Raw genomic sequence first — 25,736 nt, forward strand, 5'->3', positions numbered from 1 at the left:
ACACTAATCCTCATGTGCTGATAACTTAAATCCCACTATACATAAAACAGCCGACAAGCTTAAACACATATATGAATCAGATGCTTTTATGTGGTTTTCAGTCCAGGCATGAAAACAAGACAAGTGCACAGACACACATGCACAAAGACACAACTACAAAAGCTCGAAGAAAGTCCTGATACAGATCTCCTTCTGTAAAACAATGCACACACAACGTATCTCTCCGTGCTTTGAGATTACATTTTAATTAATTTTTCTCGTGTAAAAGGGATTTTTTCAGAGCGGTAAAAAAAGATGGACATTGTTGATAAAGTGCTTCAGTTCATTCTGCTGGGCTTGAATGGTATGACCTTCACATGCCTGGTACACTCTTAAATGGTTTTGTGATGGAGAATATTGCCCACAATAATAGTCCCCTTTGCTAACAACATTGTCATTAGCATTGCGTTGCCTTAATGCTTTCGCTGCCCTACTGTGAGTCACTGGGGCTGGATTGTAATATTTCCCCCTTAATGGACATTAAAATGGGTGTTCATGTTGTTGCGTCCTGCTGAGAGATGTGTGTAGTGCGTGGTGTGTTTGCAGGTATCCACCCGTGTGTGTATGTGTGTGTGCAGATAATGTCTCTCTCTGTATTTGCATGTGCGTCCCATGTACCCTTGCCACGCCGACAGGCCTCTGGCCCTTCAGTCAACTCGACGGAGTTTATGGACCAACAAGCTTTGTATCCCGCCATGTCAGGAAACAATGTGATAGAATTGAATTACCATTTTGACACCTGCAGGAAAAGCACCAAGTCCCCTGGGTGCAGTGATTACTTTGCAGGGACATTACATGTAATGACCTCTATGGCTGAACGTCTGCCAAAGCTTGTTCATCACACAGACAGATCTCCACAGACAGCCTTAGATGCTGCTGTTTAAACGTCTTGTAACTTACACAATGTGTCATATAACTGCCAATCCAAACCCAAAGATATATTTCACTTTATCTGTCATTTTGATTTTTTTTCCATTAACTCTGGAAATGTTAAAGGTTTCATCAGTTCCTAATAAAATAACGCAGAAAAGCCATAAGTCAAAGTTATTTAGTTGTTAACTTGTGAGTATATATATATAATGACAGTTACCATTTAATGATAAATGTCATGAATGGGCCCATGCAAAATCTCCCTTCAGTATTCTGTCCTACACTGAAACACAAAAGAGTTTTGAGGGATTTTTGCACAGCTCTTGTGAACCAGGATGAGAAACGCTTGGCACTGTGTGTAACTGATGAGTCCCATATTGATCTTAGTATAATTCTTTTGAAATATTATTTCCTCTTATCTGAATGAAAATGAAACTTCTTCATCTCCTTCTTTATGAGGAGAATATGTAAGTGTGTTATATATTATAACTCTGTGACAGACAGCATCCAATTATTATTTTCCTCATCAAAGCTTTCTTGATATCTCTGGGGGAGTTGCTGGAGGAGGGGTCAAGAGATGTGCGGATGAGCAGTTGGGATGTCACCGGTTGAAGCCGGTGACAGATGGCTCGGTTTGGCACATTCGCATCACGTATGCCATACTGTATGGTGTGTCTAATTACAGCACCTACTGTGTGAGGCTAATCCAGCAATTTCCTGAACTGGTCAATGTGAATTTATGCAAAAGCAGTGTTTAATTGTAGGTGCAGACTTGTCAGATCAAAATGCAACATTTGAACATAATGACATGATATTTTACACAATCACTAGAGAGCAGCAACAGAGCAATGTGATAGCGTTAGTGACCACTGAACCCACGAAGGTATTAAATCCTGCCTATCTTGTCATCTCCTCTTCCTTTCTTCTCTCTATGGCGGCCTTGTCCAGTGTGATTTCAATCAAATATGGGAACCTTTTCATAATGTTGGTGGCATGTTAATGATCAGTGGGTCCCTTCGCCTCCTAACTCTTTCCTTCCTTACAGTGTTTCATAAATCGTTCCTCAGCACACATTGCTAAGCTTACCTGCACGCTGTAGGGATTGGAGTGTTTCCAGAAATTAATTTGTTGGATGCGCTAAAATCATAAACATTCTCTGTTCTTTAGACCTGCAGTATCTGTAGCATGTCTAACAGTTTTTACAACACAAGCATTCTGCTTCTAAAGTGGTTCTCTGAATAGTATGGTGCCAAAGTTCAGTGTAAGGTCACCTAACTCCTGACCCCACTTCTCTGATAACATGAGCGCAGCTTCTGACTATGGGGAACACTCTGCTCAGAAGCCTCTGTATCATTACTCCAGCCAGTGCTAGCAGTCACGAGGCTTGTGTAAAGGCAAAGCCGTTCACATTGGCCTCACTATAAACAGGATCAACGTAGCGATGCTTGTCATTCAAGATAAAGCACTCCCTCTTTTCCTAATGTGAAAAAGGTGAAGAGAAAAAGGGTTACTACACACAGAACCTCAAATTGTCCTTCAAAGATGTGCTTCAGTGCTTCACGATGGACTGACGCTATCTACCTTATTGCCAACCTAAAAGGTCCAGCCTCTCAATGAGGTGCCAACCTTGTGATATCATTTGACAAGGTGCTGTATTGGCCAGTCAGATTCTTGCAAATGCACATACCTGATAGAGTACTTTGTGATGTGAACAATGTTTACCTGGTGATCATCTCAATAAAGATCACATGATTCTTACTGGGAAAACCTCCAAAGCTTTAACATTGACTCATAACACTATATCATAATACTCATAATATAAGAAACCACTGTGCAGTATTTTAGTGTCTGTAACACAGGGCTGTTTTTGGTACGCACACAGTCTGAGTTTTCTAGCTTAGCAGACAAGACTACAATAGGTATTCTTTAAAGATTCTGTATATGACATGTAAGAGCCAAAATATATATTTTGCTTATGTTTATTGTTTATTTGTATGTATGCACAGGTATGTCACATCCGGTGGTTGACACATGGGTGTGGTTTAAGTTATTTAACTGGGCATTTAAATCCCTGGCGGGAATGGAGACAATAGGGTTGAGTGAGCTCTGATATTTTCTGTTGACCGTCACGTCGGATCACTACATTGTAAGTCATTTTTCGTTTGCAAAAATAAAACCTATAAAACTGTCAAGTGGACTGATTAAATGAAGGAACGAGTCACAGATGCGAGCCCACTTAAGCCTCTCAGAGGCCTTTTTATTGATAGCAGTCACTACACGACATTCAGGATATTAATACAGATGCAAACAACTAGTGTCCAGAGTAGACAATTAAACACTCTGTGTGTGTCGTAATCCAAGACTCTCCTTCTTTGTAGTCGTAGATGCACATGCATGTTTAAATGAGTATACGCCATTTCCCGCTGTGAATGACATCTCGACCCGTGGTGACATAATGTTGTGTAATGCCCACCTTTCAGTTCACCCCCATGTTAAGTCTGTTAGCTCTCTCAGGACTCTTGCCATCATTAGCACTGTTTGTTCTGTTAGCACTGTTAAGTGCTAGCTGCAGGCTCAGCCACCTCCATGTTGCGAGCCGTGTGCAGGCAGTCCTGGCTCAGAATGAATCATAGACATGCTCTGAAAGCTGCATACTGCTCCTTTAAGGCAAAATAAGGCAAGGTCGCACACATAATGAGAATCAGAACTTGAAGTTGGTTTTGCGATTGATAGCAGTAATGCTATTACCTTGCTTAGCTAAAAACTAACATGTCTGTCGTGCCCACATGCTCTCTCATGCCCACGTGTCAGGTAATTGAAACTTATATTATACCATATGTACTATTAAACTTTTTAGTGCAGAGGGCCAAAGTTTCAGCCTGGAATTTTAGCTGACAACTTTGAAAATATATTTGACCTGAACTTAGTCTGACAAGCTTTGCAAGCTTTACATCTCATGAAAATGTAACATATTGCAAATCATCTTGCGAATGTACCACAGTGCATGCAGTCATCTTTTCTATCTTTGCCAGTTTAACCTCTAACCCCAGAGTTTGGAGAAAGCCCTGTACTGTAAATGTGTAGGTGAACACGAATAACGTGAATTAAATCTGTAATGAGTTTTATTCCTCTTTACCTGTAAAAGCACTCTTTATAATGTGACTTGTTACATTATTTACAATCACAGACTAAACTCAGCTGCATTTATAAATGGGTCACTGTTTAAAATCATTCAATGGGAAATAGTAAATAAAAATCAATCTGAGAGAAACAGCATGAGGAACATATCTTTGAATCAATGCATTAAATATCAACATACAACCTGACCTGTTATTTTTGCTCCGCTGTGTATCTGCTCCTACCGAGAGAATGTTTGGGCTCTTTCTGAGAATCAGTTGAGGCACAACACTTTACAGTCTGTTTCCATGGGAACGCCCACCCTTTGTTTTTCAGAAAGGGGTTAAAGTGCCTTTTTTCACTGCATGTTTTTTTTGGTTGAATAAATGTAATTTGTAGAGAAAATGGGTCAATGAAAAGTCAAGGAAGACAGTGCTGCGCGGTCTGTTTTAATTTGAATTGTAAAATTGTAAATAAGAATCAAATGACATCCTGACCTTCCCTTCACACAGTGCGCAGAGAAGAAAAAGGAGAAGCTATTGAACTCATGTTTGCTGAATCTAACCTGAATTAAATCGTAGTTGTCTTTTATTTAACATCAGTGGTAGCCTGATCCATCCATCACCAAACAAAATTAAGGGGCTAAATACCGAAGTGTCAGTCTTAGACTCTGAAACAAGCTTTTATTTATTTGTTTTAAGTCACATGTTTGTGTGTAAGTAAAGACGGATGTCGGAGAAGAATTCATGGAATAAAAAACACGATATCTGTGGTTCTGCTGCATTGATTTTTTTATCCTTTAAAAAAAGTGCCATGCTAAATCAGCCGAGTCCTCTTCTAATGGTTGATAATACTTTTTGCTAGTAGAATTATTGATTTTTCTCTTTGTTGCTACATATTGACGTATCTGTTCCAGCCTTGTGTTGTTTATTTTGGATTAATCCGGATTAGGTCTTTCAAAGAAAAACATGTTTTTTTACTTATTCTATCCCCCTTACCTATGCATATCAGGTTTATCTGCACAGAGACCATGTGTTCATGTGTATTGATTTGACCTGTCCTTTGTTCTATGTGTTGCAGGTTGCCCTTGTGGGTGGCCAAGAGGATGGAGGCCATGAGGGCTGTGTACCTGGCTTCCAGGTCAAACACTACCAGGTGGCGTACAGCGGAGTTTTCCAGAAGGGTCAGGCACTCCTACAAGGTCAGTGAAAACGGACAGAGCAAACTCTTTGGAATCTAACTTTTTCTGCTTTGCTTTGATGTTTGGAAGCTGTGTTGTTCCCTCTCGCTTAAATTCTGCCATTCCACCACACAAATCTGCATGTGGGTGTGCAGACACACAAACACATTTAAACCCCTCAGTCTGTCTGCCTGGCTCCTGAGGATTTGAATAGCAGCATATCCAGTGGAGCTGAGCGGAGAAAAGCCAAGCTCCCTCCAGGTCAAGGTGATTGTGTGTGTGTGTGTGTGTGTGTTGTGTTGTTCGTCACATTCATTAGAATTCATGTGAATTCTTGTTACAAAGCGGAGATAGAACTGTTTGTGTCTTCCCACCACAAAGACAACAACAACAACAGCAACATAATTTGTGTCTGCAAATGAATTATTCTCCTTGATTGGATGATATTTACAAAAGTCCTCATTTTTTTCCCGCTTCTTTTGTTCCTTCCCTGAAGACAGCTTTGGGCTGCTCAGTTAAGCGTGCGTGTATTGTGTGTGTGTTTGCCTTGCGACTATTTTGCTGGAGCTTTTCAGTCCCAGTACACCAGTTACCATGCTCGAGTCAACGTAGCCTTCTAGAGAACTCAGTCCCCAAAAGCCTCGGAGTTGTGTTTTCTTTTTTATGCAGAAATGTGTGTTTGATCTCAGCAGGTCTAGAATCAAAACATTAAAGATTTGAGAGGGAGTTGAGGGGAAGGTCACAGGGGTTCAGCGTGAAGCGGTCGCTGTTGCGGAGGCTCAGTTCTGTCTCTGAGCCAGTCGGGACGCAGCCTCGTCACCCTTTTGTCAACGCAGCGCCCAGTCACACTCCCCACAGACTCCTACATTGCAAAACTCAGTCCACAAAAGTCCAATCTCAACTCCATATTGCTGCCACAACTTATTGGTCCAGCCTGCTCCTCTGGGACCCTCCGGCAATGCCTATCTGCACAGCTCCACTCCGTCTCCACAGAGATCAGCAATAATGTCTGCTGGCTAGCAGTCTGCTCCTCTGGGGCTGTGAGTTATGGCTGCCGGCACGTCTCTCCACAGAGATCGACAGGGTGCAGCCAGCTATTGGTGGTTTCACTACAAGAACGAGGAAGTTTTTCACCAGTTCATTTGCTCAATAATTCATTCATTTTTTCACTGAGTTGTTGTTGTATGTGAACAATATGATGAAATACAATGGAAATATGTAAATTCAAACGGGAATAATTTATAGTTTGTTAATGCAGTCTGTCATTTATTGTGGAACTTGTTTTCATTCCACTCTCATTATTCAGCCACTTCTTTATTTATTTCATCATCCCACTGTGTTGCTCTCCGCATTACGAGGCTACATTGGTGGAATATCATTACCTGCTTCAGCGACATGCACATAATGTGCTGTATCTCTATACACAGGAGCAACACATTTACTTTTATGGCTGGACTGTCATACAGCGCTTGTAGAGGTATTCTTGTATGGCACAACCCTTTTTAAGTGGTACTCTTCTGACAGACAGCTTTTCCAAACTGAAAATACATAATTTCCTATCTAGACAGCAAAATATGACAAATCTGAGCGTTTTCTTCTTCGATCTTCTTTTTCGGCTTTTTTTTGTGTGTTTGATTCGGTCAGCCAGTGAGGCATTTTGTCATCTGGAGGTTCAGTGGCGCGTGTAGTAGGAGACAGAACTCAGTTCTGCTTTAGTGCTCTGCTCTGGGACGACAGAGTGGTTCTATTACCTTGAATATGCTCCTGTCAGCAGAAACACCTCTCACCATGGGGGGGTCCCACTGCTCACAAGTTATGGACAGAGGCATAGGCATGCCAGTGCTCACACACGTACACTTACACACATATGCACATACAGTATCAACATGAATGTATGTCGTGCTCAGAGCGGATTTTCAAGATACACACGTGGATGAAAACTTGCTTGCATGTTGTGAAGTGCGTTGTGTTGTTTTTGATTTATAGCTGTACAAAATTGCACAACAGAGCTGCTATATGGTTTTTGATCATTTTAAGTGTCTCTTAAAAATTCAAAGCACTTGCACAACCAATGCCTCAGCAGGTACTGAAGCTGAACAGCATGCCAAAAAACAATAAGAGCATGATGAAAATCAACACAGGAGAGATATGCACAAAGGAAACAAATAAGGCACATGATGTTAGCATTCAAGTTAAAGGAGTGCAATTCATGATGATGTCAGTGACTGTTCTATAGTACTTGGCTAGATGGATCAATTGCAAGTGTGTTAGCTTCGTAACAGTGATCAAAGTGATATAACAGTATGTGTACATGTCTGTTTTTGCGCACTGTTTACAGCCTGTGTGTGATTTTTTAAGAAGAGTGAAAGGGAAAGCCATTTATCAGAGCAAATAATTGAGTGCATTCACCAATATGTATGTTAGTGTTGATACTCTTCTACCTTCCATCCATTTTTGTTAAATTTGAACAAATTGTCTGCTGAGTGTGAGTGTGATTCATACTGAGTGCCAGAGGCTGCAGCCAGGCCCAGTGACACATGCAGATTTATGTAAATTCCGCTCAGCCCTGTGCCACCTGCTGTAGACCTCCCTGTGTAATTACCAGTGGAGGGGCGGTCTGTCAGCAAGAGATACCTGTTGGCGCAGACCCGGGTTCAAGGACATCCATCTCGTCTAATGGCCATATGGGGGAAACTCATACACATACAGTGTGCAAACGTTCAGTCTTTCTCTGGCTTTCCCCACTCTTGGTGCTCCTCCTGTTGTGTTTGTCACTACATCACTACTATTGAAAATTTCCTTTCTCTGGCTAGTGGTTTCACCACTTGTCTCCCTGTTTTGTTTGTCCCCCATTCACTCCACTGCTCCTTTTACTCAACTGATCACTGCTTACATGAAAAATAGATGCGTGTGAAAATAGAAATATAAGAGCAAATGGAAGAGGGTAGGTCAAGATCTCTCTTTTTCAGCCTGACCTCAGATGACTCATAATTTCAGACAGTGTAAATGTTTTCATCCATAGATGGCTCATGTACCTTACACAGTCTTTAATAGAAATGGTTCTCCAACCCTGCTAAATGACATGATTTGACTGCGCTGTGTCTATGGTGTCATCTTTTAATCAGTAAAACTGACCTCATTTGAGGTTAACCATTTATCCACTTCTACTTTTGCTCCTGAAACCATCAATGTTTTTCTCGTGTAAAATCACTTTCATCCAAATATCTGTATGTGATTTAAAGGATTACACACAAAAAAAACCTCACAAAAATCTGTACATCTGCACTGCTAGATTGAAGTGCTGCACAATTAACCCTGCATGCGTACAGCCTACAGCTCAATTTGAAAAACCATTGTGAACAAAGCGGAAATTAATTTCAAAATATAAAAGGCTTAATAGAAAAGATTGGAAATTGCTTTTTCACCAAGGAGTTGAGTTTATTCAGGTGTAAGAGATGTTTGACCCGATGGTGAGGACTGCCATTTCTGCTGAATAATGAATAAAATGAAAAATGGACTCCAATTTATGAAATAACAGTGCTCAACAAAGTTGATCTTTTATTTGATGTTAATGCAAATCTTCCTATGTCTCATTGTAGCAGCAGCCATCGCTATGAGAACACAGTCTGTAGATGCATAGAAAACAAACTGTTCTTCTGAAAGACCTATGCCTTTAGATCGAAGGAGGAGTTCGAGTGTGGGCTTCACCCCCATATATTCAACAAAAAGAATCCCCATGTTTTTTTCCCCAAATACCATGCGATGTCTCCACAGGGTCGAGACGCATTAAAGAGGCCAGGTGGTGAATGACATTTGCTGAAGGATAAATTAGGTTTTCAGTCCTGAAAAGTTACTTTATTCCTCTTTCTCTCAGTGGGTTCTGCCATGATGCCGAGAAATACAGCAATGAGATGTATTGATTTTGAGATGGTGTTATAGCTCACCTCTGTTTTGCAAGCTGTTTGTTTCTTGCCTTGCTGCTGCCCTCTCAGAGGTGGCAGTAAAGTTGATGCAGTTTTCTGTCACCAACCTGGCAGGCTGTCAGAAATAATGGCATTTCATAATATCAGTGATGCTGTTAGTGTGCAGAAACTGGACTTCTTCATGAACATTTATAACCAGCGGTATGCCTTTTTCCAAAAGGCCATCATAGAAAGACATTATGTTCTGTTAATTTATGCAAACCCTAGGTGGAACTATGCTTTTGATTTTATGGTACGCTGGGAAGCTATAGGGCATGCCACGCTAACAGCCAATAAAATGTGGAGAAGAAATGAGAAGAGCCACCTTATCTATATCCTGCAGAGCAAGACCATGGCTCTGTGAGGCTTTTCTACAATCCCACCACCAAACATGATTACTCCCAAAAACATGGCAGCCTTTAGCTGTCTCTGTAGCATCGCTCACATCCCTTAATTAAGCTTTCCTTAAGATGTCACTTAAAAAAATATATATATATATGTGGAGGAGATGGAACTCTCCAGGCTTGGCACTTCAAGCTGTAGGACTTCCACTTTATGTTGGGCAGGAGTCTGTGGACGTGGAGCTCTCCTGGCTGGCACAAGGCCCAAGGCATATTAACCGCATTGAGCTCCAAAGACCTCCTGGCTGGCACGCTCCTTGTCTCCCGTTCGCATTGCCTTAGACTTTATCATCGAGGCAATTTAAAAGTACTTGAATTCTGATATAGCCTAGTGGTTTTAGATAAATTGGACAAATGGAACAGCTCTCTCATCTGTTTTATTTTTGCTCCTCTCCTCCCCGGCTCTGCTTTCTAAGTTTAGGTGATAAAGTTTGCTGTCCTTCCTGCTCCGCGCACACAATAATGTTCAGGGAATATGATGCACCACAAACTCGCACACACGTACTACACACACTAAGGACGTGTTTGTCATTCATCAAATTCTCCATCATGCAGCATATGAAAGGTGAGTTTTGTGATTTATTTGTTGCTTTAAAGGTTGCTCACTTCCTGCAGCTACACTTCATTCAAATGTATCTGTTGCTCATGCAGAGATACATGCTTTTCTTCTCTAGTCAGCCACTTAATGCATGACTGACTGCATTTTGTTATTCAACCAGCACATCCCCTCAGCCCTTTTTGCAATGTCATTGAGTACCTCATTATTTCCCCATTGTTGCTTTAGACATGCAGCTATCAGATGTTCCCCAGTAAAAGAGGAATCGCAGGAATACAGGCATTATATTTACTAGTTAGCATAGTAAGAGAATATTTTACTCATCTGTTTATTTGTGTAGCTCCGTAAAATGCAATTGTGTTTTGGGGCATATAGCCAAATATGCTTTTATCTTGTGGTATTTGCATAAACTAAAGCAAAAAAAATTCAATTTATAGAGACGAATCCCTGCATGGACATGGAGCAAGGCTATGAGCAGTCTACCTTTACTGTGAGTTAAGAAAAGCTATGTCCCACACATTGTTGTCCTACTTACTAATTTTAGCAGTATAACCTGCCCTGCACCGCCCTCAACCCACTACCACCCCATCCAGTGCCACCCCAAGCATCCACCTACTCAAGCTACTATGTCTTCCAGAGACTGCGGGAAGCATGGATTGATGTTCTCCCTCGCTTCTCACTGCATGGCAGGGTGCGTATCCTGATCATGCCACTCTCACGCCTGTAATGGAGTAGCATTTATCACCTTCTGTAGCTGGAGTCACCGGGACCCGCAGCTTCTTTTCCGGTGTATTTTTAATTTGACCATAAATCAAGGTGTGCTTTTGACAAATGACTGTAATTACAGGAAAGGCCATTATGGGTATGCAAGTGCGTCTGTGTGTGTGTGTGTGCACTCATACGTGAGTGTGTGGGTGGGTGTTTCTACACACAGTATGTTTGTGAATCTGAGATTTGTATGTACAATATGTGTGCCCCGGGCATGGAATTTGTTTTTAACAGGTGATGGTGTAGGTAAGGGCTGAACCAAGATATAGACAGAATCCATGTGGGACCCTGGTGGATCTGGCTCACGGCTACAGTCAACCTTATATGGGTCAGCTGCTGGTAGATGGTAGTTAGGAGGGCCGGGGTGCAAGTGGGAGGGAGTGATGTTGCAGAACGGGGAGAGGACAGGAGAGGAGAGAAAAGAGAGTTGAAGGTAAAGCTGAAGTGGCAGCGAATCATTTTATGGTACATTACAAATTATCACTGACAAAAGAAAATGCCATGAGAATTCCTGACTACAGTAACGAACAGTTACCTCATATGTGGGCTGCTGTGTGTCTCTTTAATTCACAATCTCAGCCAAAATGTGATAAACTTTACACATTTCACTGAAATAGGACTTCTCACTCTGCATCGATGGTCACTCTGTCACTCCCTCCCCCCTGGTCAGAAACCTCGGCATCATCATGGACCCCACACTCTCCTTCAAATCACACATCAACCACGTCACCAAAACATCTTTCTTCCACCTCAAATCACACATCAACCACGTCACCAAAACATCTTTCTTCCACCTTCGCAACATTGCCCGCCTTCGCCCCACTCTCTCCTCCTCAGCCGCCGAAACACTCATCCATGCCTTCATCACCTCCAGACTCGACTATTGTAATAGTATCCTGTATGGCCTCCCCACCACTGTTCTCCAAAAACTGCAATATGTTCAAAACTCGGCTGCCCGACTGCTCACTCGCTCCCCCTCCAGAGAACACATCGCTCCCATCCTCCGTCAACTTCATTGGCTTCCCATAAAACAACGCATCAACTTCAAGATCCTCCTCACCACCTACAAAGCCCTAAACAACCTTGCACCCTCATACCTCACCGATCTCCTCCATCACCATTCCCCCACTCGCCGCCTCCGCTCCACCGATGCCAACCTTCTCACCCCCATCACCAAGACCAAGTACCGCACCCTGGGGGACAGAGCATTTGCCATCGCCGCCCCTACCCTCTGGAGCTCCCTGCCCCTGGCCATCCGGAACTCTGATACACTCCCCTCATTCAAGAGTCAGCTTAAATCCCATCTCTTGAGGATCACCTACTGCACCTAAAAATCCTCCCTCATCATCCTCCACCCGCTCTTTCTCTTTTAAGTGTTTTGTTTGAGTGTCCTTTGTTTGAGTGTGTTGTTTTGAGTGCCTGTTTCTGTGCTTATTCTTTGTAAAGCGTCTTTGAGTATTTAGAAAAGCGCTATATAAAACCGATCTATTATTATTATTATTAGTATTATATATTTCATAAGAGCCAATATGAGCTTAACTTTTGTATGAACAGTGTACAGTAACACTGAAGTTTCTGTGGTGTAGTTTCAAGCTCTATGAATTAAGTGGGATTTATGGCTTTGGACTTTGTACATCTGCTGGCCAGTATGCTTGTCCTTAAAGGAAAGCTATGGCTGATTACAAGTTGGGTATCAACTTTGTTGTTCTGGTCACCATTTCTGGTTTCACAGAGTTAATTGCTGACATTTGGGAACATGATGGCATTCCTAAAAAGAAGTCTGAGGGGGAGGCAAACACAAATGGTCAGACAAGTTTTAAACTTATTTGGAATGATAATGAATGTGAACTGTGAAATTGTCGCCCAAACTATTCACTGGTTCCACTTTGACCAACTGTTCTCCCCATAGTTGCACACATACATAGATATTATTACCAACATGCAGGGTGCAGTCATTTTTGGTTTTTGAATAATTTGCTAAGCTGTTGGGTGGTTTAAATCTTGTCTGATCATTGGGATATTATGTTTTCTGCTCCATCGAAAGTGTTTAGAATGATGGCTAAAACTTTGAAAACTAAAACTCTCTAATAGACCACATCGCTGTGACATCATGCTAACAACAACAACCCCTCCCAGGTAGACAGCTGGACATTGATTTAATTGCGAAGATATGTGAAATCAGCAATTTTGTTTATTTCTGTTGTCGTTTTTAGTCGTAAGTGTAACATTTAAAAATATATGTAGTTAAACACGGTGGTTCGACCTATCTGCTGTGCTTATTTCATGCACTGCGCTGCTTTGCTAGCATTTTTGGTAGACCAAATGTACCAGCATTGAAGCGAAGCAATGTACTGCTGTGGAAGTAGCAGAAAGAATTCTAGCCACCTCAAAAGTCAATATCAGTTTAAGTGTACACTATAGCTGAAGTATTTACACCACTTTGTCATCCACATCAACTGATTGAGGCCTTGTTTACACGGATACCGATACAAATAAAAACGGATTTTTATTTATCCCGGGTTTACACGATCAGTTGTGAAAACGATATCCCTGTTTACATAAAAATGCAACAATGGCAGCTTTTTGCTGCAATTAGCATGCCAGGCCAGTAGGTGGCGATACGCCATATGTCAAACACCATAGAAGAATGTTCTGCGCATGCACAGTGATTTAAAAACAATGTTAAACTACATTTTAACCATATGTAGCATAGTTAGCTGCTATGCACTTACTAATATTGGGCACAGCAGACGTCTTTGTGCGCCGATGTAGCCGTGATGTTGATGCAGCAGTGCTAAGTTCATTTGTAAGCTCGTAAGTATTCCCAAAAATGCTAACAAAATGTAAACAACCTGGTATATATCCGCCATTGTTGTTGTGGTTCCCAGGCGCCTAATGGGCATGCGTGAACTGGGTTGCAGTGTCATAGTTTTCCAAAATCTCTGTCTATCCTGTTTATACATCTCCATAGGAACGGATATTTTAAAAAACTTTCACTTTGGAAGCCGTTTTTGAAAATCTCCATTTTCATCGAGAAAAACGCCGGTTACATGTAAATGATAGGTGCAAACGCAAAGCTAAATACCCGTTTTCAGAAATATACGGAACCATATAAACAGGCCCTGAGACAGTGGTAGACCAGCAACTCCCTTGTTCTGCAAAGTAAAATGACTGCTTCATCAGTGGAGTGTGGTGTCTTTGAGAAAACAGGACTGTCTGATGGCAGGGTAACGCCACGAAAACATTCTAAATATAGTGTACACTTGTACACAACTGATATTGGTGTTTTTAGGCGGCTTAAAAGCAACTAGTTGAGGCAGCATTTGCACAGCACCATTTTTGACTTTATGTGTGTGACACAGGGGTTTTCTACCTGGAAGTTATTATTAACAAACATTGTGATCCGGTCTATAAACCCGCAATAACCAATATGGAAAACTGTGAACAAAACACTGGCATTTCATTCTTCACCTTTACAGTTGATGTGGCAAACCATTGCCGAACTACACATCTAGCAGATATGAAGCAAAACTTGCAATCATTAACAGTTCGATGAGCACTTGATGAGTGAAATGGCAAAATTCACTCTCCCTCTAGCTCTGCTTTGCTCTACAGTTGCCTCACAGTGTTGACTAGCTAGCCTGTCTGCTATTTGGTGCAGGGCAGGAAGCTTGCAGTGGGTTTCATCCGCCTGCTGCGGGCGAAAACAGCACGGTGAGAGTGAATCAGAACGGTACAGTCACAGGGTGAAAAAAAAAGAAAAAAGCTCAGAGACACTAAGATGGTCAGTAAAGGTGAGGGTTGCAAAGTTGCGCAATAAGAAGTGCAAATTCTCAGTGGGCTCACCACTATAAGCAACACTTTTCACATACACAGTCATTTGATCAGTTTTTGATACAAAAATATGGGTATTAGCAGCTTTTTAAAAGCCGGTTTCTTATCAGGAAAAAAAGAACAAGGCACATCAGCTCATGTTTGATTTATATGCTGTCAATTTGACTAGTTAAACTACACTGGGTGACTTTATTAATGCTAAAAGTTTATTAGTATTAATTTTTATCTTGTATGGCATTCAAATGGATATCTCACCTCTCTGTAAGCACACCTGCTGCTCTCTGAGAATTGGCATCTTGGTCCACTGGCACACAAACTGGCATCGGCAGCCCTGAGAGACTGCCTGTAGAGGCTGCAATCACAGGGCATCAGGGGCGCAGGGACAGTAGTGCCAAGACCCCATCTGCAATCATGGTGCAACTGGCAATCGTTTGATGTACTATCTTTCACTCTCTCTCTCTCTCTCACTGTCTCTTCAGTTTCCGTCCTGTGTCTCTCCCACTTTCTCCTTCCGTCTTATGCCCCTGAAGAAGATCACTCTTGCTTCCTTCCTATACTCATGTGCCGACTCTGCCTAACCTACTTAACAGGGAAGAAATTTACATTTCTGATGCAAATTGCAGTACATCTGCTAGTAGGTCTATCAAACATCACTCACAGCACTCCTGGAATGGAAAATAAACTCCACATGTTTAATTCAATGCAGTCTGTTCACTAAGAGGGTGTTCATCAATTAGTAACATGATGTTTTTAATTGCAGCTTTGAAAGACTTTGGGGAGCAGGTTTTGGCAAGCGCATATGAACTGTCAAAATTAATATTACATGGTTCTGACCAGACATTGGCGCATCTCGAGTATGGAAGAAAGCGATGGCCTGAAATGATCAGAGACTGCAGTCAATCAGAGCAGTTTGCATCAGCTGGGAGCCTGCTCGGAAACATCTTGTAGATCTGTATCAGCTACTTCGTTAATGCTTCATCATCAGTGGCGCATTCATCAGCTGCTTGGCTACCAGCTGACTAGAAACATCCAATCGAATTTATACAGATGCGCATGATGGGTTTTACAACGTAACTCCTCTCTGTTGATATGTTGGGGAACCCACCCTCCCCAAGCTTTTCATACTTCTGATTTAACTTATATTTAATGTGTCTTCGCTGCTGCTCACATTCTTTGAGAGCTCCCTCACAGAGAAGAGCATTTTCCACCAGATCTAACTGTATTTGCATAAGATGGTGAACTCAATGTGCTGTAAGTGTCTCTGATTGAACCATCCATTTAAAGTGGTCCCTTTCAATTTACTGCTCAGTGTTTGTTTGATCCACTCTTTGCCTGCTGCCATGCAGCTGTGCACGGCTGCATTCTGACTGGCATGGATTCCACAAGTGTTTGCAGGATTTGAGAACCCAGTTTGGAAAATACCTGATAGTGACTTGTGATGTGAGAGATTTCTGTTCTCTTTTTCCCTTTTCAACATTTCAAAAAGAATTCAGTGGGGTCTGGGGGCTAGAGAGGGAGAAAGCCAGAAGTCCTGAGTGTTTCTTGGAAATTCGAACACGCCTGGCATTCCTTCGATACATGTTTAGAGTTAGTTGTCCTGTGTGAGGATGAGTCCCTTTCTACACAGCTTTAAACCAGAAGGAATGACATGCCACTGCAGAATAAAGTAGTTATTCTCTTTGGTCATTAATATTATTCCCACAGTAAAAATATTTTTCCACCACAGTGTGTAAATAGAGGTTTTATGCACTGTTGCATTTAATCTCTATAATATTCTCTACAACTACATTTTTAGTGTTTGGTTATTTTTTAAACAAGACTTTCTTCTAGTCTTTCAGACTGAAGTTTTGATACTGTTTGGACCATGCAACATTTTGTGGTTGGATGTGGATAAAGCTGTTTGCTTGATATACTGGTTTAAAGAGAATGTGGTCATTTTAGGTCTGCAAAGTCTGCTCCTGGAGGGAGATAAACTTTGTGCTACCTTCTTGGAAACTTTGAATTTAGCTCTCATTTCTGCTGGGAGAGCTTTTTTTACTGCACTCAGGAGATCAATTTGTCCAGACAGCTTCACTGAGTTCTTATAGCACTGTTTAGAACAACTGGATACTACATCAATAGTACTTTCCTGCCTCGACAGTTTGAGAAACCGAACAGATATGGTTCCATTTCTATAAGCATGAGCAAAATTAATTTTCTTTTTCTTCTGATGATGAAAAGAGTTCTAAAAAGCTTTCGTTGTTTTTCCTTTGCACTGTGTTCTCTATACACTACACTGTACACAACCTCGGTTCACTGATCACCATTAGGTTACTGGGCCATTATTGAGGGTGACACTATGTTGGGTAAAGTGATTGAATTAAATTAAGTAATTCTATTAACTGTAACACTGCTTTTGACATAGACTGTCTGTCTCTGCCTGAGGGGTCACCTCGCCTCACATGAATACGCCATTAGATTTATGGATAGTGATTACCCCATGACCAGACACTTAAGTGAATTTCACAATGCTATGGATTTCTCACTGTGCACCTTTGGATCTTTTCTTTAATGATTTAACCACTACAATACATGCTTTGATATTTTGGAGTGCCTGGATTGTCCTCCTGTTGATTGCCATCAGGTATTTAAATCCAAGAGAATGTTAGAACATGTTAGAATAAATCCCGATCACATGATGATGATACTTAACAAAAATAAAACTAATTAATGTAATAGTTTAATTTAATTTAGTTGTGTTAATTGTGATTGTTTGCTGTAATTAAAATGGTTAACTGGAAGAACTACTGTGCTGTGTACTGTGAAGGGTTATCAATCAAATATTAGGTTTTATGCCCAGAGTGTCTCACACACACTCACTCACTCACACACACACACACACACACACACACACACACACACACACTGTTTGGACTGTAACCCAGTATACTAAAGTTTATTGTTGATATGTTGCCTTAAGTTGATACTGATAGTAGTAGTTAATATGCAACAGGGGATCAACTGTATGCTATACGTGAGGGTTCAATTATTCGGTGCGTGTCTTAACAGCTCAGCTATTGAATGCCCCCAAGATAAAATATAATGCAACGCAACGATTCACAATAAAAACTAATAGCTCTGTTAATTTTTCCCTTCAGAACAGTGTTTTGATTTCACTGGTAAAGAGAGACCTTTGTTCCCCAGTTGGAAGAGTTTACTGGGATGTTTCAATGTGAAATTGATGTAATCATTCTGTGTACTTATAGATTATTGAGCTTATTGTATTTCATCAGATGATTAGGGTTGTCATTTCATTACCAGCATTAAAGGGATAGTGCACCCAAAAATGAAAATTCAGCCATTATCTACTCACCCTCATGCCGAGGGAGGCTCTGGTGAAGTTTTAGAGTCCTCACAACACTTGCGGAGATCCGAGGGGGGAGTGGGTAGCAGCACAACTCCACCTAATAGCTGACGGCACCCCAGATTAAAACGTCCAAGAACACATAATTGAAACCACAAAATATCTCCATACTGCTCGTCCGTAGTGATCCAAGTGTCCTGAAGCCCCGACATAAAAAGTTGTTTGGAAAAACGTTATTTGAATTCTGTTTTTAGCCTCATTGTAGCCTGTAGCTCTAACTGCCTCTCTGTGGACCGTGCTCATGTGTGAGAGCTTGCACGTGAGACCAGCGAAAGCACGTGAACACACATAAAGGCGGTGCCCATGTCTCATGATCTCACGCAAATGCACACACGTGAGCGCAGTGTACAGAGAGGCAGTTAGAGCTACAGGCTACAATGAGGCTAAAAACAGAGTTCAAGTGACGTTTTTCCAAACAACTTTTTATGTCGGGGCTTCAGGACACTTGGATCACTACGGACAAGCAGTATGGAGATATTTTGTGGTTTCAATTATGTGCTCTTGGATGTTTTAATCTGGGGCGCCGTCAGCCATTAGGTGGAGTTGTGCTGCTACCCACTCCCCCCTCGGATCTCCAGAAGTGATGTGAGGACTCTGAAACTTCACCAGAGCCTCCCTCGGCATGAGGGTGAGTAGATAATGGCTGAATTTTCATTTTTGGGTGCATTATCCCTTTAAATGTGCCCTGTATTTATATAGTCTGTTGTAGTGAATATGTGAATTTGCATTTGTAAAACTAGGTGTGTGTATACGGTTGCTTCTTCCAATTGGAGTCATGCGTTTAGTCTATAAACATGGCTTTTGTCAGTAGCTGCTGCAGAGGTTGGCTGTCAAACGAGCCACACGGTTCTGTTTCTTTCATTGTCACAAACAAACCATTCACACAAGTATCTGCACCTCATTATTTTATAGCCCCCTCTCCATGCATTCCTTCTATATTTTATTTCCATACACTACAAAAAGTGTTACTCCAATTATGAGCTGGAAAAGTCTGTTATAGTGACAAGGTTTTTGTGTTATTTTAGAATACCTGTTCCTTCATGATAAGATGACAAACATGTGCACCCAGCCAAACCCTGACTTTTCTGTTTCTAAAGAAAATACAGGTGTCATTCAGAATTGGTAATGCTGTCTAGTTCATGTCACATTTTCATGCTCCATCTTTGGGTCAAACTTAACCTACTTAAAACCTGCTAATAATCTCACTGAAAAGGTGGCGGTTCGCATACTAAATTTGACATCCTTTCAAGATTATTTTCTCTCTCTACTTGTATGCGTATGTGTAAACAAACAGTGCAGGAGGTGGTGACACATTTTGTCAATATCCTGTGTTTATCCTCAGTTACTTATCTGTATTTATATCTGTACTCGTTCAACAAGCAACAGTTTCGTAAAAAGATAAATTCAGATGATAGCAGGGTTTAAAACTGAACATGGTGTGACTCAGACTGAAACATTAGAAATAACACATTTTGCGTGTTTCTGTGATATATGTGATACACTGAGATGTAAAACCATTATTGCCATGGTTGTCAGTGACTTACTAAAGATACATTTAAAAAAAAAGTCAACTAACTATAAACTATGAAATGAAATTGGTGCAATACTCATTTTCTTGTATTCATAGTTTACATAGCAGTCTATTTACATACTCTTTCAGTTTGCTCAGCTATCATCATACTTCATATTTTGTTATGAAAACAAATCAGATGGCCAACCAAAGGAATGTTCTATCAAAAAGAGTATTCCCACAACAAGCTTAAATTTCCCCAGCCTCCGTCCCTCCTTCCACCTCCATCTGTCCTCTCTCCTCTGGGTGTAGCGCAAATAAAGTTATTTCCAGTCAAACATGTTTTCTGCTTTGGTCGTGCTTTTGGAAATAGCTAAATAATGCTCAGCATCTAATGAAAACCAACATATGTCTGAAACACTTTATTTGTGCTTTCCAAAATGGAGATTCAGGATGTCCCAGATGTTTTCATTTGTGAGACATTCCTTTCAGTTTTGCTCATCAAAGTAATAGATTCTGAGACACTATTTGGTCCTATATGCAGGCACTGGTATGACATTTAACAAACCAAAAACAACAGTATCCTAGGGTGCTTTCACACGTGAGCTGTTTGGTCCATTTTAATCAAAACATGGAACAAAGTCTGGTTGCTTTGGGGTGGTGTAAAAGCTCATTCGAAACATGGTGTGGACCAAACACACAAACTCTGTTTTGCCTGAAAACATGGATCTTGGTTGACTTTAGGTGGGATAACTTGATAACTTTAAAAATCTATAACTTATTATGACCATACCTCGCTCTCTGTCTGTGTAACAAGGGCAAGACATCATAATCTCTCTCTCCTTTGGTATCTTCTCAGTGGTCTCATTCGACAAATGAAATGCTCCAGAACTCGTTGTCTTGTCAGCTGCTCAAATTTTTTTGCCTTAAACAAAACCAGACAACCTAAGACCACACAATGTTGGGGTTGCTCCATTATTTCTGAGACCAGGAGGTGTTTCATTCTGATATTGTGTCCCATAGACAACACACTGTTTTGATGGCATGACATTTTCTCACAGTTTCTGGTGCGCTTGATAAAGTGCAGTGTAAACACTAACTGAGCCAAATGAAAAATGCAACGATTTTGAAATTTCACCACCAAATTGCACCAATTCTACCGAGCTATAGGTGTGAAAGCGCCCTTAAACTACACTTGCCATGTGTAGATGCTATAATGTGGACGAGTTGTCTTTCAAACCCCTAGATCCTTGGCAGTGCACTTTTGACTGGACCAACAAAGGCTATACCTCAACAAGACCTTCGGCCAGACATTTCAAGTGAACTGTGAACTCACTCTCTGAGAAGATAATGATGGCTGCCTTCATAGAACTGACAGAATTACTTTGTATCAAAAGTTTAGTTCTTAGCCGTATGCTACTTTCCTGTCTTTTGGCTCTTGGCCCAGAGCCCAGCATGGCTTCTCTTGAGTGGCCAGGGAAAGTGCTGAGTAACTTGGCCAGAGCCTCAGGGGCTCAACCTGGGTGTTACTGGCTTCCTGAAAGCCTATCGATCTGCCTGAATGCTTGAATGCCTTGCTGGGTGCCTGTGCGTTGCTGGATGTTGGCTTGTGTGTGAAATTACATTTGCTTATGGATTTGTGTGTGTTGGACTATATGTGTGTGTGTGTGTGTGTGTGTGTCTGTAGCACCGCGCTGTTTGATTGACAGGTTTGGGTGTTACTGCAGTTGGCAGGATGTTTTCAGCTTTATTTCTGCTTGGCTGTGAAATGGTTTGGCAAATATCCCCTCCTCTGATTTTGCCAGCATCAACCTTTAAAAACAGCCTTGACTTTATTTGCGCAAAGGCCTGGTCAATATATAAATATTATATCGTGATATGAATCGTTTTAGTTTTGGATATGGTAATGTTGTAAGTGTTGTGCATTTCTGGTTTTAAAAGCTGCATTACAGTAAAGTGACAGCTTTTGTTGTGGTTTTGCATCTAAACAGCTAAGACTGTACTCATACTCCTGGTCCCAGTGTTCACCCTGAGGGCTCCATTATACTTATTTCAAAATCAAAGTTGGCACGCTCTCAAAGGCTGTGGGTGGAATTGCCAGTGTGCTGTCTGCCAATAGGGTCTGGCCTCTCATGCCAAGGGGTGGAGTTGATGATGGCTGAAATAATCATGACATTGAAACCCAAAGTGAAGATAGCACCAGCTGTAGCTGTGCTTTATGTTACAGCTGATACTACAGAAAAAAAAGATTCTTTGCAACCAATCCAGGAGTTGTTTACATGGACAAACAACACAATAGATGGGATATTATTCATATCATATTCATAAATTAGCTTACAAAAGCCCCTTTTACACTGCTTGTTCAAGGCAGGAATTTCACGCTGTTATATTGCCTTGCTGTTCTGTGTAAAAGACACAATCCTGGGACATAGTTAGTGACAGTGTCAAAATTAGGGCTCTAAAAGGGACAACCGGCAGGACAGAATCATGGGCGGCATGAGTGTGACATCTTATGTGTGTGTCCCATCGTAGGAGATTTGAAAATAGCTGATAGCAGTTAGCAGCTAACTCAAAGACAGAAAACAGCAAGTGAAAATGTAAAAAATTGGAAAATCAATGACTTCCGGTAGCTCCTTAGCCTCCGAACAAAGAATGAGATCAGCTACCATATAACAGGGATGATGAATGATTGTTATTGCCATGTTACGCCATTGTTACTGTATATAAAGCGCTGCTGATGCATATGTTATATGTCACACTAGAGGCTGATGCTGTTGTGTTACATATCATGCCCGTCAAGTCTCATTATTTTTTATTATTATTATTATTATTATTTATTTTTTTTTAAAGGGCTATAAAATGATTAACCTAATGGTGTATGGGTGCAGTTTTTTCAAAATCCTTGCAAATTGCAATTACTCTACCATATGCACTGCTGTTAGAGAATTTGCGTTTGTTAGGATAGTAAAGGTGTGACCCTCCTGACTCGCCCTCTGATTGCCTGGTACTTGTTGCCTTAGTTGGTTGGGTTGGTTAGGCTTAGACAAGAGAAGTGGAATTGGTTGGGGTTAGGGTAAAAATGTCAGAGTAAGCCAATCAGAGGGAGAGTAAGGCAGAGTATTGCAGGTCATGCTTTCGCTTTCCTATGAAATGCAAATTCACGTCGTGCTATAATGCTCTCATGGTTGCTTTGAATGAATACTTTGAATAAAAACTGCAGGATAAACAGGTTCACTGGAAACTGAAGCTGTTAAGAATGCAACTAATCACATGAGTTCAAAACTAATTGTGGGTTGGCTCCACTCCAAATACAGTTTAAGGAAAGTGACAGCATTTAGTAGTTATCTTGGGCAGAGGCATATTTGTATACAGTAAAGTGCGAGACTTACACTTGTATCATGTTTCTCACATTCTGATTACAATAATAAGCTATACTTATATTGTTAGTATTGTATTTTAATCAGATCAACTGACAATGAATCATCATAATAATGTCTTGATAGAGCAAAGACGAAGGCACAGTACTTGCTATGTACACGTAAACTTGCTGTTGCCAGAGTTCAGTTTATTTTGTCATTCTAGGTTTGACATCACAACACAATGAAATGTCAGTAAATTCCTCAAGCAAAGTCTGCAGCACCACAGACTTGAAGAAAGTGTGCACAAAAAACTCAAAAAGTCCACACAGCAGCCCTCAAGCTTCGAAGCATGACAGCCAGGAGCCCTTCTGGACTTTCTGGGAAGCGCCTCAAGGACAGTATGTGTGGACTTTGGGACAGGGCCATAGACATGCATTGATTAACATGGAAATCAACCTTAAGCTCTGAACTATTATATATAGTCTGTAAATGCAACCAAATTTGAATTCAGAAGGCCAACTTTCAGTGGTCAACAAGTGAAAAAAGCAGAAACAAAACGTAATATTTATAGCTCCGGTACATTTAGAAGTCAACTAAGAGCACAGCACTGCTGCAGTGAGTGGTCACTGACACTCTGTCTATGACTCAGAGCCTCCTCTGTTGCTCCTGCAGCGCCAGATGGTCAGTCAATTGCAATCGTATGTTTCAAAGGATATAAAATGACTCTTGACCTCTAGAATTTATTTTGGCACTGAGTTCACAATTATTGCTTAGGGGCTAATTTTCAAACAGTGAGACACATAACAGACCATTTTCACAAGTTATCCTGGGTTCCCTTGGGGACATTTGTCATCTCTTCATAGCCACTGATGGGTATCTGCGGTTTATTGATCCGATGACGTGTTTCGGATATCCATCACCATGTCATGTGCTTCAGTGACTGAATCACAACAGACCAGGGCGCTCTTGAAAAAGAGATTTTAAATCTCAGTGAGTCTTTTACCTGGTTGTCTAAAGGATATATAAATATATTTATATTATACTGGGTGTCAGGTGGTGCAGATAATGACCAATTAACAATGGCTATGAAGAGAGGACAAATTACATTTTGCAAAACAAAACTTGATCTTTTTGAATGTAAAATATAAAAATTACTGAACCTTCAATCTTTTATCACTTTTCAGGGCTCTGAAATTGAGTCTGTATCTCATCACAAGTATCATCGAATTATAATTGATGACTCTCTTATTTAAACCTCATATTCAGCAAGTGGTGATTAAAAAAAAAAGTCGATATTGGATTTTTATTTCAGAATCAAGTCTTAATTTTTATCAAAGGCCGAAAGGAGACTTGTTGCTGTCACCTTTATGTCTGTGCTAAGTTAAGGCTGTATTATAGTCATCCATTTTCACAATGCACTGAGATTTTTTAAAAGTCTTGAAGCTCTTATTCACTGTTGCTCTCCGCTTGGGTTGGATGATCTGCCTTGTCCACTGGTACTAATGGCACATTCTTATTTTTATGGATGTTCTTGGACTGATTCCGTCTTACTTACCGATCTACATCCAACACAATTGTGTGGAAAGTTATTATCTTCAGAACTTATCAGAACTGTTTTCTACTAACTGTCCCTAAGTTGGTACTGGACTAGGTAAAAGGATGTTTAAGTATGCTTTTCCTTTGGCGTGGAATCCGTTGCAAAATTATCTAAGGACGCATTCACACTGGTGCTATTCGATCCGCTTTAAACGAACCCTGGTCCACTTCCACAGATAGTTTGGTTCATTTCGAGTGGTGTGAACATTCATTTGAACTCTGGTGCGGGCCAAACGAGCAAACCCTGGTCCACTTGAAAACTGGGGGTCTCGGTTCACTTGCAAGTGAACCCTGGTGCAGTTAGCTTACAGTGGGAAATGCAAACGGACTATCCAGTGAACCAAAGAGAGGAAGTGACGTGGAGCACAGTGCATTTTGGGTAGAAAAAAAAACACAGCCAACAATGCGAACTGGGAGAAGCAGAGGTCATAAAGAAGCTCACTGACTTGCCTGTTGCTCCTACTGGGCAGCTTCTTGTGAAAAAAACAATTAGGTTTGAACACCAAAGTAAAAACAGAAACCCCAAGACTGCATAAATGTGGTGTTGCTCCAGTGTTTTTGTAGTGACCAAGCCAGCTGAAGGGGATGGATTTCTGTTTTCGGTCCTGTCCAATCAGTGAGCCGGGTTTTCTTCTTCCTCATGTTTTTTTTTCTTCCTGGTCAGTTGTCGTTTGATGACAACTGATGCAGTGTCTGAAATTAACACTTTCCAAGCGCCAAATGCAGGTAGATTTTCAGTTTGGCGAGTAGGTATCTGAGGGCTACCCACCATACTGGCAGGTGAATGTTTACACCAAATAGTACTGTAATAAAGAACTATGCTGAGAGTCTTTACTGCGTTTTGGTGTTATTTAGATGCGTGCTGCTCTGCTACTCCTCAGTTGTGTTTTTATGTGCATCTAAACGGTGCCACAAGGTGATTGTCTCCAGCACTCTTGGCTTTGTGGTATCAGCTGATCCGCTAAAATATTACTTGCCGCTGGTCTACTAGAAGCTTAGGAGAAAAAAAACGAGGAAGATATTGGTGAATGAGGCCAAATGAGTCTTATACTACTGGTTAAATAAAGGTTAAATGAAAATTATTAAATAAATAAATGAAGACAAATTGTAAATTGTCTTATTTGCTGGTTTGTTGCACTGA

At 41.0% G+C, this 25,736-nt stretch overlaps 1 protein-coding gene across 1 annotated transcript in view; it reads left to right on the forward strand.

Moving 5' to 3' along the window:
* cdh13 (cadherin 13, H-cadherin (heart)) overlaps positions 1-25,736 on the forward strand; it is a 456,544-nt gene that overhangs the window by 110,878 nt on the left and 319,930 nt on the right. The window contains exon 2 of the mRNA XM_050074237.1: positions 5,107-5,227. Within this exon, the coding sequence (XP_049930194.1) occupies positions 5,107-5,227 (121 nt within the window). The remainder of the gene's footprint in view (positions 1-5,106; positions 5,228-25,736) is intronic.

The sequence above is a fragment of the Epinephelus moara genome, chromosome 20, assembly GCF_006386435.1.
Source record: "Epinephelus moara isolate mb chromosome 20, YSFRI_EMoa_1.0, whole genome shotgun sequence".
In the NCBI taxonomy this organism is placed as follows: Eukaryota; Metazoa; Chordata; class Actinopteri; order Perciformes; family Serranidae; genus Epinephelus; species Epinephelus moara.